Consider the following 18,599-nt stretch of genomic DNA (forward strand, 5'->3'; position numbering starts at 1 on the left):
CTGCCATCCGAGTGTTTGTCTCTCGAGTATTTTGTGGAGGTGGATCGAGTGGGTTGTGTTGTGCAGAGCGATGATCCACCGACGGGTTTTACCTACAATTTATATTGACTTTTCTATTCCACGTAATCCCCAACTATAACTCAGACTTAGATCCAACTAAACGCACTCCAAATCACCATTTAAATTCAATTTAAATCAAATTTTTATCCAAATTGACACTCATGAGAATGTCCGCTAGAGACCTGTAATTTGCCATGTAAAATCGATAATCATTCACAGCATTTTGTGTAAAGTTTTGTCCGTGGCGCCGCCCACATAAACCACACACAAACCACACAGACAGCAGACGTGCCACAGCATCCACATCTACCTGGGCGTGCCACAGTCGTGGGGCTGTAAAATTGTAAACAAAATGATTTGCCATAAAATTATCATAATGCCGCTTGAAATGCGCCAACAACATGTTGTCAACGGCATCCATCCATCCATATACCAACCATATATATTCGTAGCCATCGTATCCATGGAACCCCAACTTTGAGGCTCGCAAATTTGGCCCCGCTGGCATTGTCATGTCTCCGTCTCGCACCAAAATGTCTATAAATTCTGGCCCACACATTGAACTTTTGCCGGGCCGAAGCTGAAATAAAATTTCAAAATCTGCCTGTAATTATGAGGAGCAAACAGCAGAAGCAGCAGCAGCAGCAGAACCAAAAATTTACATGCAAATCGGATTTTCAGAGTTCGAAAAAATGCTCAACACTCTGGCTGGCAAAGTGCTTGCCGCATGCAACATCAAAGTGGAAATTAAATGCGCGGTAATTTGGCAAAAGGCTCAAAGGATGCCGGCCGATGGTGCCGGCCCGATGCCTTCTCCAAGCTCTCCGCCGCCAAACGCGTACAGGTTTTTGCCTCTTTTCTCTTCTGTTTTTCTGCCAACAACAAATTCTGTGATTACTGATTGAAGTGCGGATGGGGCTGAAGATGCACTTGGAGTCGTAGGTCGAGCATAAAAACAAGCTTCATTGGTGCCCCAGAACTTTGATAACTCTGTTTTACACATCAGCGTGGTTGTTCTGCTTTGATGGGCGATGTCCGAGATTGGGCTGGAGGGGACAGAAGGGATGGCTATTTATCGGTTGCTTGAATGTCAATCTCTGCCTAAAGGTGGCTAGTTTCTTGATGATTAGAGATCGGTCAAAGCATTCTAGTTTGCAGTGATTAAAGATCGGACTGGTATGGAATGCTTTTAATTACCAACATCAATGAGTACCACTCGTGGAATGTCCCTCCCTGTACTTGGATGAGCACTTGGCATGCAACATGTGCATTTCACCAATAAAAGCGCTAATACATAACTTTTTTGCGGTGTCCAGTGTCCATGTCCAGCCCAGAGGCACATCAAGCATAGCGTATACATACGCCATGCACTCATAATCTTCCCTGTGCCGACCCATTCCCTCCCCAGAGGCTGTCAGGTGGGTACCAGAATACAAAGCTCGTTACAAAGAGGGGCCCTGGCGAGCCTTGAGCGAGGACTCCCCGAGGTGTGAAATCGTCTTGTCATTTGCCGTAAGTGAGCAGCAGGAATTCCTACTAAGTGGGGACCCCAGCCCCAGTCGGCACAGTGGTTCAAGATCTACGGAAACTATTCCAAGAGTCTATTCCATAAATGAGCCATAACTTACCCTGATTTGTAGCCCAGTTCTCTTCACTACTGCACCCACACAAATTTACTATAATCTCAATATAATATATCCCCCATTTAATCGTTTTATTTTGTGCGCAAGTGTTCAACCGAACCGGTTCGCTTTACTCGATTTATATGCAAATAGAAAGATTGGCTTAGCCAACTAATCCTATCCGCAGTTTTACAATACAATTTATTAACCAGCAGTCATATTTGATGCGGAAATCATAGGAGTATCTGCTCCAATTTGAGACCTAGGAATATAAAATAAATGAGTGGAATCCTAACATTAATTGGGGTCTTCTTTTAATATATGTATCGTGATGGAGAAACCCCTTATGTCAAGAGCCCACACCACTGTTCTGCTGTGCCACCAAGTAATCAAGAACACCTTGGACTCTTTGGACTCTTTGGGGCCAGAAACCCAGTCAGTTGTCATGGGCCCAGAACAAAAACAGAAACAGAAATGGGCAGAGAGAAGCACATGGGGCAAGTCCTGTTGCGACTTGCAACATTTTTATGATGATTTAGCATTCGCCTGCGGAGACAGCACCGCGACTGCTGTTTCTGCTGCTGCTGCTGCTGTGGAGCGATCTCCTCTCTATATAGCCATAAAATCGTGTGACATATCCGCAATTTTTCAAGCCACTCGAGCTTGCGTTCAAGTGTCGAAGTCGGGCTTAACGGCGCTCCCCCGCTGGGAGTTGAAGCTTAAGCTGGTGGAGCCACTCCACTCCAGAGCATTCTGGTTGCCATTCTCCATTCTGCCGTTCGCTGGAAAAGTGTCAAAGCAATTTGTTGAAGCAGCCGTGAATTTATGTGGGCGCCGCGATTCGCTGAACGCCCCCGAAACTAGCGACGACAAAAGCTTTCAATAGTCCGTTCGTTGGTGTCCGATGGTTGAGGGGCGCAATTGTTTTTCCACCGATGCGATAACCATCGATAGCCGACGCCAATAATGTGAATTTGGATTTGTGAATTTTTGGTTTCGGGCCACAGGCAAAGCAACTAATTGCCGGCGATAATGCCGCTCGATTCTCTCATTTTTGGCAAACTGCTGACAAATTATTTATGATATAATTTTAAATTCCACTTTTCGGCTAGACAAATTACCGTTCTCTCTGTCTCTCTGTCTGTCCCGAATGCGATAATGAATTATGTGTATGGTGTCGGACATTTAATTATTTTTATTACGACTCACTGCTCTCACGACCTTCGGAAGTATTCACCTTCGAACCTGGACCTAGCTGTGTTCTGGAATTGAGTTATTTGTATCTGTATTACAGAAAAAATTCGAAAATATTTCCCATACAAAATGTCAAAATTAAATTTTACCGTGGTAGACGCCGACGAATTGGCTAAGAAGGCTGTCACAAGAAGTTCGTCGTTCGGGCCCAACTCCCCTCTGAAGCGCCTCTTCCAGATGGTCGTCATCAAGCGCGAGTGCTACATAAACGATCTCTGGGAGCTGGTGGGCCACGAGACGGTGTCCACACGGGACGAAAAACGCGATGACATGAGGAGGGCCATCGACTGGCTACTAAAGCGCCTGGCGGCCATCGATGTGGTGGCCTTTGGGGAGCATCTGGGAATGCAGATGACGGACGAATACCAGCCCATTCCCATGCCCAGGGTAATCATTGGAGTGCTCGTCCATAGTCCCAGCAAGCCGACGATTCTAGTTTATGGAAACCTGGACGTGGAGGAGGCTGTCGTGGGAGACGGCTGGGGTACGGATCCCTTTGTGATGACGGAGATCGGCGAGTATCTGTACGGGCGGGGCGTAGCCATGGACAAGGGGCCGCTCTTGTGCTGGCTGAATGCCATTCAGGCCTACATGGACGCAGGGGTTCGCCTGCCCGTCAACATCGTCTTCGTCATCGAGAGCATGGCCCACTGCGGCAGCCTGGGCCTCGAGACGGTCCTCAAGGAGCGGATAAGCTTCTTCCGCAACGTCTCCTGCGTGGTGATGGCCACACGCCGCTGGCAGAGCGCCACCACCCCGGGATTGATTTACGGATCGAGGGGCCTGATCTACTACCACCTGGAGGTGCAGTGCTGCAACCGCGATCTCAGCAGCTTCGAGCACGGCGGCACTCTGTTCGAGGCACTGCCGGATCTCTTCTACCTGCTCAGCTGTCTGACAGATCCCCAGTTGAACGTCCTCATCGAAGGAACCGCGCATGCCCACCCCGTTGACATGAATACCGTTAGGTGTGCGGACTTCAGCTACGAGGAATTTGGCGATAACTTGTTGGTGCCCCGCCTTCCCAACCGCAGACATAAGCATTTGGCTCTCGCCAAGAACTGGGCCATGCCCCATCTCTCGATACACGGCATCGAGGGGGCCAACTCCGAGGCAGACGTCCGCTTTGTGATACCCCACAAGGTGATCGGAAAATTCTCCATTGCGCTGGCGCCCAACCAACGGCCGGAGGACGTCACCAAAGCCCTGCAGAAGCATTTGGGGCAGGTTTGGCTACAGCGGGCATCGCCCAACAAGATGATGCTGTGCGAGAAGTTCGTTATCCCCTCCTGGAGTGGACGCTGCAACAGCCCCGAGTACCTGGCGGCCACTCGGGCCATGAGCAAGACCTACAACGTAAAGCCAAACTTCATACGAGACGGCGGCTCTCTGCTGGCTCCCTCGATTTTTCAGAGAGTGCTCAAGAAAAACGTGGTGGTGCTGCCCATTGCGGAGAACGACATCGGCGGGAGTCCGGTGAACGAACGCATCTCGGTGGACAACTACATCAAGGGCTCCCAGATGCTGGCCGCCTTCATGTGGGAATATGCCCAGACCAACCCCGAGAGCGATTTTGTCGATGGCATGTGTATGCCAAAGGACTGAGACGCAAAGCGGCGACTCCTTTGTTCTATGCCGTCAACACTAAATACTCACGTCAGCCAATAAATCCACTTCGGTTCGCAATCGAATGGGGGATCTCTTGTTGAGGATCTCTGCTCTCTCGCACAGCTTCCAAATGGGTTAACCTGGAGCAGAAGCCAAAAGCCTGGACCTGGACCTGGACCTGGACCTGGCCCAAAAGCCGGTTTCCCTTTAGGTGTCAAAAGCAATAAAACGCCGGCCTGTAATCAACGCGATCCTAAATAGGTGTACAAATTACACCAAAGTCCTTAATTATAGCGAAACCGCCATCGTCCAAACCCCACTCTCCACTATACTCCAGTGGAAGTCCCAGACGCCTAACCACAAAACGCCATCGTGATCATCTTGGCTCTGGCTTCGGCTCTGTCTCTGAATGTTTACTGGAGGTTCTCGGTTCTCGCTTCTCGGTTCTGGATTCTTTCATTCCTTCGGATGGTATGGGACTCGTAGTACGAGTAGGCTTGCAACTATTAAGAATTTGGCACGGTCTCAGGGGGCTCCTACTGCTGCTGTGGCTGTGGCTGGCTTATAACTTACACCCAGATCGATCAGTGCAATTGGTGTAAATGTACTTGCCCGCAACAGAACGAAGAACAGAGAGCACATCGTCGAGGGCCAGCACTTGGCGCTCATAGTTGGTCTCTTTTGGCCATGCCGCACGTTCGTGCTGCGAAAATTACATTTGATCGATTTGATCGGCGCTACAAGATCAAAGGGAAATGAAAGACAGCGACGAGAACGCCGACGCGGACACAGACTCAGTCTCTCTGCCAGTCCCTGTCCCGGATCCAGATGCCCGACTGCGGCTGGAGCTGCTCCATCTGAGCGATCTGGTGATGAGGACCTTTGCTGGTGATGAACGTTTATTTTTTGCAGCTTTTTATACCCTAGATCTGCAAGCATTTCAGCATTATCATATCGATTGTTAATGCAGAGTGCTTAAGGTCTTTGATAAAAAAACTTGTTTTAGTTTTGAGGCAATAACAGGAATCTCCAAAGGCAAATATTCTTTTTCTAAGGAAAGATATTCTTTCTGATGTCTTAAAGACTTTCAAATATGTAAATTATTAGACAAAATCGTGCATTATTTTTATACCCGATAATTAAAATGAGTATAGGGGTATATTAGATTTGTGGTGAAAATGGATGTGTGTAACGTCCAGAAGGAATCGTTTCCGACCCCATAAAGTATATATATTCTTGATCAGCATCAATAGCCGAGTCCATTGAGCCCTGTCTGTCTGTCCGTCCCCATCAGCGCCTAGTGCTCAAAGACTACAAGAGCTAGAGCAACGACATTTTATATCCGGACTTCTGTGTCACCCATTTCCGCCCCCGCAGCCTAGAGTAACCAATTTTGGAATCCACACTCCTGTTAAATCTCACTATTAAACGTATATTTCAATATTTTGTTGTCCCTCTTTTGGAAACACAAAACAATACAAATCAAAAATAATTAAAACAAAAACAATTAAAATATAAATAAAATTAAAATAATGAAACAATACGAATCCAAAATAATAATTACACATTAAAAATTGAAAATAATCATTATTCAATAAAAATCAAACATAATAATTAGATTATAAATTTTTTTATCCAAAAATAATAATTATTCAATAAAAATCAAGAGTAATAATTATAATAATAATTATTCAATAAAAATAAAAATAGCAATTATTCAACAAAAATCAAGAGTAATAATTATAATAATAATTATTCAATCAAAATAAATAATAACAATTATTCAATAAAAATTAAGAATAATAATTATAATAATAATTATTCAATAAAAATCAAGAATAACAATTATAATAACAATTATTCAATAAAATTCAAAAATAACAATTATAATAACAATTATTCAATAAAAATCAAGAATAACAATTATAATAACAATTATTCAAAAAAATCAAGAATAACAATTATTCAATAAAAATCAAGAATAACAGTTATAATAACAATTATTCAATAAAAATCAAGAATAACAATTATAATAACAATTATTCAAAAAAATCAAAAATAACAATTATTCAATAAAAATCAAGAATAACAATTATAATAACAATTATTCAATAAAAATCAAGAATAACAATTATAATAACAATTATTCAAAAAAATCAAGAATAACAATTATACAAAAAAATCAAGAATAACAGTTATAATAACAATTATTCAATAAAAATCAAGAATAACAGTTATAATAACAATTATTCAATAAAAATCAAGAATAACAATTATAATAACAATTATTAAAAAAAATCAAAAATAACAATTATAATAACAATTATTCAATAAAAATCAAGAATAACAGTTATAATAACAATTATTCAATAAAAATCAAGAATAACAGTTATAATAACAATTATTCAAAAAAATCAAAAATAACAATTATTCAATAAAAATCAAGAATAACAATTATAATAACAATTATTCAATAAAAATCAAGAATAACGATTATAATAACAATTATTCGATAAAAATCAAGAATAACAATTATAATAACAATTATTCAATAAAAATCAAGAATAACAATTATAATAACAATTATTCTATAAAAATCAAGAATAACAATTATAATAATAGTTATTCGATAAAAATCAAGAATAACAATTATAATAATAGTTATTCGATAAAAATCAAGAATAACAATTATAATAATAGTTATTCAATAAAAATCAAGAATAACAATTATAATAATAGTTATTCGATAAAAATCAAGAATAACAATTATAATAACAATTATTCAATAAAAATCAAGAATAACAATTATAATAACAATTATACAAAAAAATCAAGAATAACAGTTATAATAACAATTATTCAATAAAAATCAAAAATAACAATTATAATAACAATTATTCAATAAAAATCAAGAATAACAATTATAATAACAATTATTCTATAAAAATCAAGAATAACAATTATAATAATAGTTATTCGATAAAAATCAAGAATAACAATTATAATAATAGTTATTCGATAAAAATCAAGAATAACAATTATAATAATAGTTATTCAATAAAAATCAAGAATAACAATTATAATAACAATTATTCAAAAAAATCAAAAATAACAATTATAATAACAATTATTCAAAAAAATCAAAAATAACAATTATTCAATAAAAATCAAGAATAACAGTTATAATAACAATTATTCAATAAAAAGCAAAAATAACAATTATTCAATAAAAATCAAAAATAACAATTATTCAATAAAAATCAAGAATAATAATTATAATAACAATTATTCAATAAAAATCAAAAATAATAATTATTCAATAAAAATCAAGTTACTTAAAATGAGTGTAGGCGTACATGCATATATTAGATTTGTGGTGAAAATGGAGGTGTGTAACGTCCAGAGGGATTGTTTCCGACATAATAAAGTATATAGATTCTTGATCAGCATCAATAGCCGAGTCGATTGAGCCCCGTCTGTCTGTCCGTCCCTATAAGCGCCTAGGGCTCAAAGATTATAAGAGCTAGAGCAATGACAACGAACTCTTTGTCGTGCCGTTTAATATTAGCGGCGTCTGCCGGAGGAGAGCCATATTGACTAAGTATAGGGTATAAATGTAGAGTTGCGGTCGCCGCAACAACTCACAACGTTACCCCTCGTTGATTATATTTTCAGATGTAGAATATAGGGCGACAGACTCTCTCCCCAATTTTCGGATAGATATAGGATAACAACTGTGAATAATAATGATTTCGAAAAGGATTCTTCCGTATTCAAACAAATCTATTGGATATTATTTCCATCAATTCTTGTTTTAGAAAAGGAACTGCGAACTATTTATGTTGCCCAGAACGATGTCATTTAGAAGCATTATTTTAATGAACGAGTGGACTTCAGGAACTGGTTTAAGTCTGGATGCGTGCCGAAGCGGATGTAAGTACTCTTTTCTTATTCTTATTGAATTCGTTCATCTTGTGCCTCTTGCGATTGAGATTCACGCTCATTTTTATAATTTTGTTGGATTCGTTCTCCCAAAATGGGGCACTTTGTGCTTAATATGTTCATAGGTGATTCAAGACAATGTTGCACACCCTATCGCCCCTAAGCCACTATCGATCTGAAAGATATCTTTTCGACTCCCTCTACCACATATACAAATGTACATATACGCTCAGATATCTTAATCTGTGCCGCTTTTGCGTTTCAAGTTAGTGCGGCTGCGCCACTGCGCTGTTGGGTTAAAAAGTGTGAAATTTGCTTAGCTAACTGGTGGACTGGGGTGCTGGCAGTTCAGACCGACTCGGAGGCCCTACCGCGGCCCCAGGCCTCCTCTTGGAATAGGGCAGACAGTCAGATAGGTTAGCAGATAGGTAGCCGGGCGAAATGGCCAACGAGCCGTGGCCATGTCCACTCGGTAACGGTAGGCGAGGGAAATTCAGCACGCACGACACAACACACAAGGAAGAGTAGGGGACGGAGTATGGAATGGGAGGAAAATAGGCGAGTGTGACCATAACTTATGCGCAAATTATTCGATTTGGAGGCGTACAAAATGCAGATACAGCTACCCAATAATGGCCCCGAACGGGTTGCTCTCTCTCTACCGAAGAAGCTGTGAAAGTTGCACCGACTCCAACTGCGACTCCAAACTGCGGGAGAAAGAGTAGCAAATTTGTAGAAAATTGAATGCCACCTACCCATCATCAGTAGCCAGAGATGGAGATGGAGTCAGTGTCAGGGCTATAGCTGCTGGAGATTCGACTGACCACGTAGGCGGCACACGGATGCCAATGTGTAATTTTTGTGAATTTATTTTATTTGGCAACAACTCAGTCAGTGGCTGACTTGCAACTTTAAGCGGAAGAAGGGGGAAAAAAATCACAAAAATAATTGGCAGCCAAGCAGGCAGGCAGGCAGGCGGTGGGAAAGATTTCTCCCTAGGCTCTGGCTAATTGAAATTCCCATGCTCATCGCTTTGTGCCTCTAATGGCGACCCCAGCTGCCACACATTCTACCAGAGAGAGAGACACAATCTGAATCTGGCCTAGCCAATTTAAGCCAAATCGCATAACAACACGCACTTTCCGCCACTGCCAATGCACGCACTCATGGACTAGAAAAACTGAAGGAATGGGAATGGGAACGGAACCGGGAGTCCAGCACAGGACAACAGGCCTCCACTCTGACTCTGATTCTCATTCTGCCTCTGATTGTGTCCGTGTCTCTGGTTGCATTCAACAGCCATTTTCGGTGCTTTTTATTGTCAGTGACAAGGCTGGGGACCCAGAGCAGAGCCTCGTCCTCCCTGGCAATGTCCATCGGAATGGTTCTCATGTGACCCGGCTCGGGGCTGCGACTGGGGCTGGCTGATTTTAATGCTGCTAACGAAATTTAATTGGCCTCTAAATGATTTTAATTGTGCCACTGATGTTGGCCATAAGTTACAATGCAAATGGCCGGCAATTCTAGATCCCACAGATTGCAAATTCCCCGTTCGTGTTGCACTTGAAAATGAAGGAGAAAAATGGCATCAATACAGTGGGAGGTGGACTGGAGCTGCACTGTTCTAATGAGCACCGCAACACATTTGAACTGTTTTTCAGATTGTTCTTCATTAGGAATAGTTACTTAGATATTTTCTTGGCTGTCTTGTGTTTGAATACTTATGAACCCTTTGAAAATGGCAGACAGTGGCCACAAGTTTGTCGAGAGTACACATCCGCTTCGTTTCTTCGTCTCGCATTAGACAAATATCGAATCTTCCGCTCATCAAAAAGTGCTGATTGGTGCTTTGGGTAAAGAATGTCCCCATCGTAACTTTTCGGAACAACAGAAATTGTAAGTATTAATTGGGCAAATGGTTTGCCGGATCAGCTACTTTCTTTAGCTCTTATGAATTGTTTTAGTTACCCAGGCACCTTTCTGGATTCATGGAATCATTGCACATATTTTTATGGACTCTTAAGTGTGTGTCCCCCCACCATCCCCTGTATATTATAAGCAAAACCTTTTTACGAGTATTTATTTATTCCCCAAATGAAAACTTTCCCCCTTCATATTAATCCGATCCACCTAAAACACTCACCTCTGTCATTGCCATTTCATTCGACATCAACGCTGCTGCTGCTGGCATTCGTCATCCTCGTCGTCATCGTCATGGCCACCGCCCTGTCAAAGTGCCATCAGCATTAACCCAAATGAGTGGAAAGACGATTTTTAACAATAAGACGGACTACGCCCCAGTTCCACTTGCAAATTAATAACCTTTCACCTGAGTTTTAATTTAAATTCCCGCGACTTATCCGCCCAACCATAACGATCTGCTATGGATCCACCTCTCGCAGACCAGACCTCCCATCCGAGACGGATATATGTACCTTCGAATACCTTCGTCAAGGGCTCTTGTCCCGGTCCCTGGCTGACATTTCAAATTTCGCAAATGTCAAAAAACCGCCGTCCGCGCTTCGCCGTGGCTGCTGCTCATTTGTCTTCGAAATTTGCCATAACTGTGGACCGAAAGCCAGCCGCACTTTTTAACACTTTTCACTTAGGCGGTCTGTCATGGGAGTCTCGTCTCTCTGTTACATCTCCTGTCCCCTATCTGTCTCCCCGAGGAGGGGACGTGGATGTGAATGTGAATGTGTGGCCAGGGGCCAAATCTAAATGCTCTCGTGCAAGACCAAACGGAGTGCCGACCTGGCCGACGAGTCATCAAGCCCTGACCCACCTGGTGGCTCATCTTGGTAGTTCCTTTCCTCCGAGCTAAGCTCACTTTCCAGCCGTTGTTAAATAATTTCACAGTCTATCAATTAGCGTGGCGATCGCGCCAGCAGGATCGTGCTGAAACAGTGGTGCAAGTGGCTGAAGAATATATTTTTTCCTCTATAGTTTTGTACATTTTTGCACACCACATCGACCTTTACAACCACTGTGCAAACGGCAATATGGTTGTAGGCAATTTTTCATAATGTTGCAGTCGCTTTGGCCACAGTGAGTGCAACGGCTGCACCGCCAGTTAGCGAATACTGGATACCGGCTGGCTCTTATGACCTTAGGGGGCTGGCAAAAGGTGGTCTCGCTGATGGCTTACGTCTACGCTACTCATAAAATTTCAATTAATCTGCGTGTCACTGCACACGAACAACAACCACACTCCCCAGAGATCTCTTTCTCTCTCTCTCTGTGGCTGGTGCTATGCTAAATGGCAGCTACGGGGATTTAATTAAATACCAGAGATGCCATGCCATGGGTTATGGAGTTGGCCTGTATTAATAATAAGCCTTCAGTTTCCTCTTTCTTAGCCGATTATAATCTTTGAATCTGTGCATCTTTGGATGTATGGATATGTATGCCTTGAGGGCAGACAGCCAGCAAGACAACAAGTCCGAAACTCGCACACAAATTAATCTTCTTCAAATTAGCATCTTGATTAGCCAATGAAATGTGTAACCCATGCCCGAGAGACACACCGAGAGCTACCCGAGATCTCGGGGAGTTCGCTATAAAAATCAACAGAAAATATTCGAATCCAGTTTTTGATGATCATTGATCATTTCTCGGTGCCAGCTCTCCGATTCCGTTCGCATGGGCTCTGCTGTTGATGTGATTACAATAATTAATCTTGCACGAGATTATTGTTTCTCCCAGCTCCAAAAACAGCCAACCAGCAGCCATCGCACGATCGTCCAAGACCCAGGTCGGTGACGCAGTCAGAGTCAGAGTCGAGAAGTTTTGAATCTGTGGCTGTGGCTGTGGCTGGGATCGCTGCTGTTTGGCTGGTTTCCTTTCCTCAAGGCGCCAGCTACGGGAACGGCGTCAAATTAAGTGTTTGTGTCGCTGGCCATTAATCAAAACATATCACAAATTTCGATATGAAAAACTGTTTTGTATATCAAAGCAAGCCAGACACACACAACGTATCGTACGTACATCGTGCATCGTACAACTTCCCATGTTCCATGTCGTGTTCCCTGGGTGTCGTCGTTGTCTGTTCATTTATTTACATTTATTTCTGTGTATACTCTCCTGCGTTTTTCCTGGTCTGCAAATGTCACCTGCTGTGCCAACACCACACACATGTTGGTTCCACTGATTTCACTTGGAGCAGGAGACACCCAACCTTTGATGAATGATGGACAACTCTGCCAGCATCTCCGGGTTGGGCTCATTCATTTGTTGCAGTCGCATTTGGGAATTCATTTGAATCGGGATGCTTGCAGCTTGGATTTTGATATGCTACTGAATCGGGTTTGCCGAATAAAATTTATTTACTGCCTAATTGCTGCTTAAATAGACACGCTTGTGGCCATAAGCCTTGGCTCTAGCCACAGCCGAAACTTGTTCACTTTTCGGATATATTATCTGTTGCAAATATCAAAGACAACCAGCAGCGAGCGACTAGCCAATGTCAACAGGCGGCAGTCAGGTGACAGCAGCAGGGGCAAGGCATGTGGCAATTATGTATAATAATATGTGCAACGGCAACAACTTCAACAATTGACCACTTGAGGTTTTCAACAAGTTTCAACAGAATGTGACACCTGCAATCGAGTGGCACAGACCACGCCACGGCACAAGCAGCACCAGCTACAAAATGCAGCTTGTGGCTGCATTTAAGGACAAATTAAAATGCAATTTCGAAGTTCAGCACCTTGGTCAATGGGAGCTGGAGCTGGGCTGGCGATGTGGTTTCTGCCTGCCGCCCGGCTAATGACATCTGTCTCGGTAATCTGCCACTCCGATTTGTATATAAAAAAAGACAAATCGAGGAAAGCAAATGGCGAATCGTTAGCTCTAAAGAACTAATTATACTGTTTATGTGAGAAGATGTAATCTTAGAGGAAGCTTGTACAATGCCAGGCATATACCGATCCAATTGAAACTATTTCTGGTAGATCTGAGATGATTAATGATCTTGATCTACTTGAAACTATGCCGAAAAATTCCCCTAAGCCTTAAACGTTGTGCGTACCATAGCTTAATACTAAGTTTTGCAAGTTTCTTCAAAGCAATAAGTCTTTTCCCAACAAATATATAAGAAACATTAATTGGAATGTATTCGTATTTTTATACCCGTTGAAATCCCGTTATAACTATTTCAATTCCGTTCCACTTTTTACTCTACATGACTGTCTTCTATTTGAATTTCTACATGAACATACTAACGCCACCTACAATAATTTGTTCGAACCTTAAGTTATACATTACATATACATGCAGCTAACTTTTCTTTTCTTAACATTTTATCTACATATCATCCCAGACAGTATATGTACATGTAGATGTGCCAGTTCATACACCGAACATGTTGCAAACGACCTTTCTGGATTGGATCCCAGTGACTTCGGCTCTGATCCCAGCTCCCAATGGAGACTACGAATATTTTGTTCCTTCTGAGAGCACATCGTGCATCCGCCAGCTGCTGGTACGACTTACTTGCCTCGCACGTGCATACATTACCGACGTCGTCTTCCCTCCTGGACCATGCTTCATCCGCTTTCGTCGGGTAAGTTTTCCTTGTTTCCCCCCTATTAATCTTTGCCATAGACTATTTCTTCTACTTCTTTTATTTTTTATTCCTTCCAGCTCTATTGGTCGAGACCCTCTCTGGCCGCAAACTGCTATGCAGCGATCCCCTCTTCTTACTTAGGCAGGTAAAGCTATTAAGTTTTTATTTATTTACATTATTTACGTCTTCCTTTAATTGCAGGTCGTCCCCTCCTCCGGGAATACCTCTTGCGTGCCTGCGGACACCGTTGTGTCCACCGTCGTTTAACAGGAGCTTCCCGCTTCACCGTTCACAGTTCACTGCCTTTTCAGTCCGCATCGTCCTCAAGTGATCGCGCCGTAGCTCCTCGTCCTCTCCGGAGTTCCAAGAGATGTGCTCCTGGCTGGACCGTGGCAGCCATGATGCCGATGAGTCGACAATGTGTCGTCCCGTCCTCTGCATCAGGGAATAGTGATCGGCAGCGGTATTTTTGTTTCCCGGGAAATAATGTCAACAACCCCCCTATCCATACTCCGCCGAATCAAACGCTGGGCTTTAGTTTTGAGACGCGTAAGTAAAGCAGTAAATAATTATGAATATATTTAAAAATATTTCTTCCTTCACAGAGGACATCTGAACCTTACGCTTTGCCACAAACCGAGTCGTATCCGATTTCCCCATGCAAGACGGAATCCCAGGCAGACAAAATCGTATTCCAGCAGGACAGAAGCGCATCCTTTGCAAGATGCCGAACCTACCAAGCCGCCTCATCTTTTGACTTGGCCATCGACAACAATCTCAAGGAATTTGGCTATGGAAACCAAGGAGGAGCTGCGTGGTCTACTAGACTCTAGATAGATCTCGTTGTTGTTAGGTTTAAGGATACATACGTCTATATGTCTAGATAGTAGATACAAATGTAATAAACTTGTTTATTTGTTTATTCTAAGTTAAGTTATGATAAATAAAACTATTGAAAAATGATCCTTGCTGTATCCTGTATCGGAAAAACCACAAAAAGGAGTGGTATGCCCATATTGGTTCACAAATAGCTGAGAAAACTAAATATTGTTAATTGGTGAAAATGTCCTTGATCCTTGATAAGGACTCCATAAAATCAGGGACGAATTTCCGATCACAGGAAGCCATCGCACGTCCCGATCGGACCACAAAAAGCCGAGAAAACCAAATAAGTAGTGTTAGAGTCCTTACCAAAGGATCAAGGACATTTTTCTGATCACAGGGGGCCATGGCACCTCCCGATCGAGTCACCAATAAAGGAGAAAATGAGATATATATGTCTTGAGAAAATATCCTTGATGCTTGGTCCTTTATAAGGACTCCGTCACATCAGGGACATTTTTCCGATCACAGGAAGCCATCGCACGTCCTGATCTTCCCATAAATAACGGAGATAATAAATACTTTTGATCCTTGATATCCTTGGTCCTTGTAAAGGACTTCATAAAATCAGGGACATTGTGCCGATTACAGGAAGCCGTCGCACGTCATGATCGACCCATAAATAGCGGAGAAAATGAATATTTTGTATCATGGATATCCTTGGTCCTTGAAAAGGACCTCGAAAAATCAGGGACATTTTGCCGATCACAGGAAGCCGTCGGACGTCCAAATCGGCCCACAAATAACGGAGAAAAAAAAACTGGCTTGTAAAAAAAACTCGTGTCAAACGGCCAAAATCTGGATGGGATACCAGGCGAACAGAAATCAGCAGCAAGCAACTGTAGGAAATGCCAAAAAAAAATTGGTGCATACTTTTGGGAGACAATAAATTTTTTAAAAATTTCAGTTACCTTCTGCTGATTTATGTTCGCCTGGTATCCCATCCAGATTTTGGCCGTTTGAAGGGTGTTTTCTTTCGATGTACGGTGGCGCCCCCATCGGCGATTTCTTGAACTACATCTTTAAAGCCAGTTACAAGCCAGTTTTTTTTCTCCGTTATTTGTTGGCCGATTTGGGCGTCCGACGGCTTCCTGTGATCGGCAAAATGTCCCTGATTTTTCGAGGTCCTTTTCAAGGACCAAGGATATCCATGATACAAAATATTCATTTTCTCCGCTATTTATGGGTCGATCATGACGTGCGACGGCTTCCTGTAATCGGCACAATGTCCCTGATTTTATGAAGTCCTTTACAAGGACCAAGGATATCAAGGATCAAAAGTATTTATTATCTCCGTTATTTATGGGTCGATCATGACGTGCGACGGCTTCCTGTAATCGGCACAATGTCCCTGATTTTATGAAGTCCTTTACAAGGACCAAGGATATCAAGGATCAAAAGTATTTATTATCTCCGTTATTTATGGGAAGATCAGGACGTGCGATGGCTTCCTGTGATCGGAAAAATGTCCCTGATGTGACGGAGTCCTTATAAAGGACCAAGGATCAAGGATATTTTCTCAAGACATATATATCTCATTTTCTCCTTTATTGTTGACCCGATCGGGAGGTGCAATGACCCCCTGTGATCAGAAAAATGTCCTTGATCCTTTGCCAAGGACTCTAGCACTACATATTTGGTTTTCCCGGCTTTTTGTGGTCCGATCGGGACGTGCGATGGCTTCCTGTGATCGGAAATTCGTCCCTGATTTTATGGAGTCCTTATTAAGGATCAAGGACATTTTCACCAATTAACAATATTTAGTTTTCTCAGCTATTTGTGAACCAATATGGGCATGCCACTACTTTTTGTAGTTTTCCCGATACAGGATACAGCAAGGATGATTTTTCAATAGTTTTAATTATCATAACTTAACTTAGGTTTATTCTAATATTCTAATTATTCTAATAAACAAGTTGATTACATTTTTATCTACTACTTATAGACGTATGTATCCTTAAACCTAACAACAAGGAGATCTATCTAGAGTCTAGTAGACCACGCAGCTCCTCCTTGGTTTCCATAGCCAAAGTCCTTGAGATTGTTGTCGATGGCCAAGTCAAAAGATGCGGCGGCTTGGTAGGTTCGGCCTCTTGCAAAGGATGCGCTTCTGTCCTGCTGGAATGCGATTCTGTCTGACTGGGATTCCGTCTTGCGTTGGGAAATCGGATACGACTCAGTTTGTGGCAAGGCGTAATGTACATATGTACATATGTACATAAGTTTCCTGTGAAGGAAGAAAAATTTTTTTAAATATATTCATAATTATATACTGTTTTACTTACGCGTCTCGAAGCTGAAGCCCAGCGTTTGATTCGGCGGCGCATGGATGTGAGGGTTGCTGACATTATTTCACTAGTCCCTGCTGCATAGGACGAGACGCCACATTGTCGACTCAGCGACACAGCAGCGGCATCAGGAGTCCCACAGTCCAGCCAGGAGCACATCTCTTGGAACTCTCAAAAGAGGACGAGGAGCTACGGCGGGATCACTTACGGACGAGGTACGGACGGCGAGCAGACCGGAAAAGCGGAGAAGAGGGGTATGCCAGTGGCCGGATCCAAAGGCCACCCAGGCGAAAGGCCACAGCTCGCGCGACAGCAGTCATGTCCCGAGGAGCGCGCGGAGTCGTGGTCCCATCCCCTGGAGCCAGCGAGTAGTGCGCGATGGAAGCCGGTCAGGCCCCTCCAGTGGACAGAAGTTATCGAGCGCACACTCGCTGTAAAAACCGGAAGACCATGGTGGGCGCAATGGAGTCAGCGGGCAGGCAAGAGGTATTCCTGGCCACCGCTGTATCGCGACCCTCTCGTTCGCAGCATAGCATAGTCTAGAGAAGGCCTCGGCCACAAAGAAAAAAAAAAATAGTCAATGGAAAAGATTAATAAGGGGGAAACAAATAAAACTTACCCGGTCAAAGCCTTGCATAAATGCATAATGTACCAGTTGCTGGCGCGATCGTGAATGCAGTATCAATACAGTATCAATTAATGGAAATATCAATGTCAATGGAAAATCGCCAGAGCGGCGCAGGACATGGAAAAGTGAAGGTTAAAGCATCGGGCCACTTATCGGGGGAAATATATCATGAAATATGCTCTACGGGAAGATACAAAATTCGTTTTCTCAACAGGGTTCAGCCACAGCATCATGAGCCAGCCAGACCAGCTTTGTCTGACTTAAGTCTTGTTCTGTGTAAGAACTGGTTAGTGATATCATATGTTACATCCGAGCCAATGTAGATTTGTTTAGATACTTGTTTATAAAGTTTGTAAGTAAATTAATTAATTTCCCGACTCTAAATATCTTCAAAATTTACAGCACCAAAACCCTTACAATTTTCTTCAAATATAGCTTATTTATTTACAATTAAGTACAATTAACAATTTTTAGGCGTAGGTTTTCTTAAAAAAAATGAATCAAGCTTAGTAAATACGAAATTGGTATTTTCTGAACAATGATAGAAAAACAATGAGAGATCAGGAGAGTACAGTATTAAGATATAAAACGGATTGAAGCTAAAGTTAGATACTTACAAACTACGATAATTATCAGCTATGTTCGATCGCTCATCGTCGGATTCAGCTTCAGCTTAATACAAAATGCTAGGAGTTTGCTTAAAGAGTCGGGCAAAACGGATGGGTTGCCTTTGCCCTAGGGCTTCCGTA

At 42.4% G+C, this 18,599-nt stretch overlaps 2 protein-coding genes and 1 long non-coding RNA gene across 3 annotated transcripts; 2 read left to right on the forward strand and 1 right to left on the reverse strand.

Moving 5' to 3' along the window:
* Positions 1-2,956: 2,956 nt before the first annotated feature.
* Positions 2,957-4,627, forward strand: LOC6903577 (cytosolic non-specific dipeptidase-like). The gene has a single exon (XM_002132410.3). The coding sequence runs from the start codon at positions 3,006-3,008 to the stop codon at positions 4,539-4,541; it is 1,536 nt and encodes a 511-aa protein (XP_002132446.2). The 5' UTR covers positions 2,957-3,005; the 3' UTR covers positions 4,542-4,627.
* A 3,195-nt stretch (positions 4,628-7,822) lies between these two features.
* LOC6903576 (uncharacterized) lies at positions 7,823-14,619 on the forward strand. The gene is made up of 4 exons (XM_033380747.1): positions 7,823-8,477; positions 13,807-14,049; positions 14,130-14,197; positions 14,254-14,619. Exons 1-4 carry the CDS (start codon positions 8,460-8,462, stop codon positions 14,381-14,383), a joined length of 459 nt encoding a protein of 152 aa, XP_033236638.1. The 5' UTR covers positions 7,823-8,459; the 3' UTR covers positions 14,384-14,619.
* A 2,236-nt stretch (positions 14,620-16,855) lies between these two features.
* LOC26532179 (uncharacterized) lies at positions 16,856-18,131 on the reverse strand. Its single transcript, XR_004469228.1, has 3 exons — positions 17,842-18,131; positions 17,220-17,761; positions 16,856-17,161 (listed from the first exon to the last, which is right to left on the reverse strand). It is a non-coding gene; the product is annotated as an uncharacterized lncRNA (long non-coding RNA).
* Positions 18,132-18,599: the final 468 nt, after the last annotated feature.

Source organism: Drosophila pseudoobscura, chromosome 4 (genome assembly GCF_009870125.1).
Source record: "Drosophila pseudoobscura strain MV-25-SWS-2005 chromosome 4, UCI_Dpse_MV25, whole genome shotgun sequence".
Classification (NCBI taxonomy): domain Eukaryota; kingdom Metazoa; phylum Arthropoda; class Insecta; order Diptera; family Drosophilidae; genus Drosophila; species Drosophila pseudoobscura.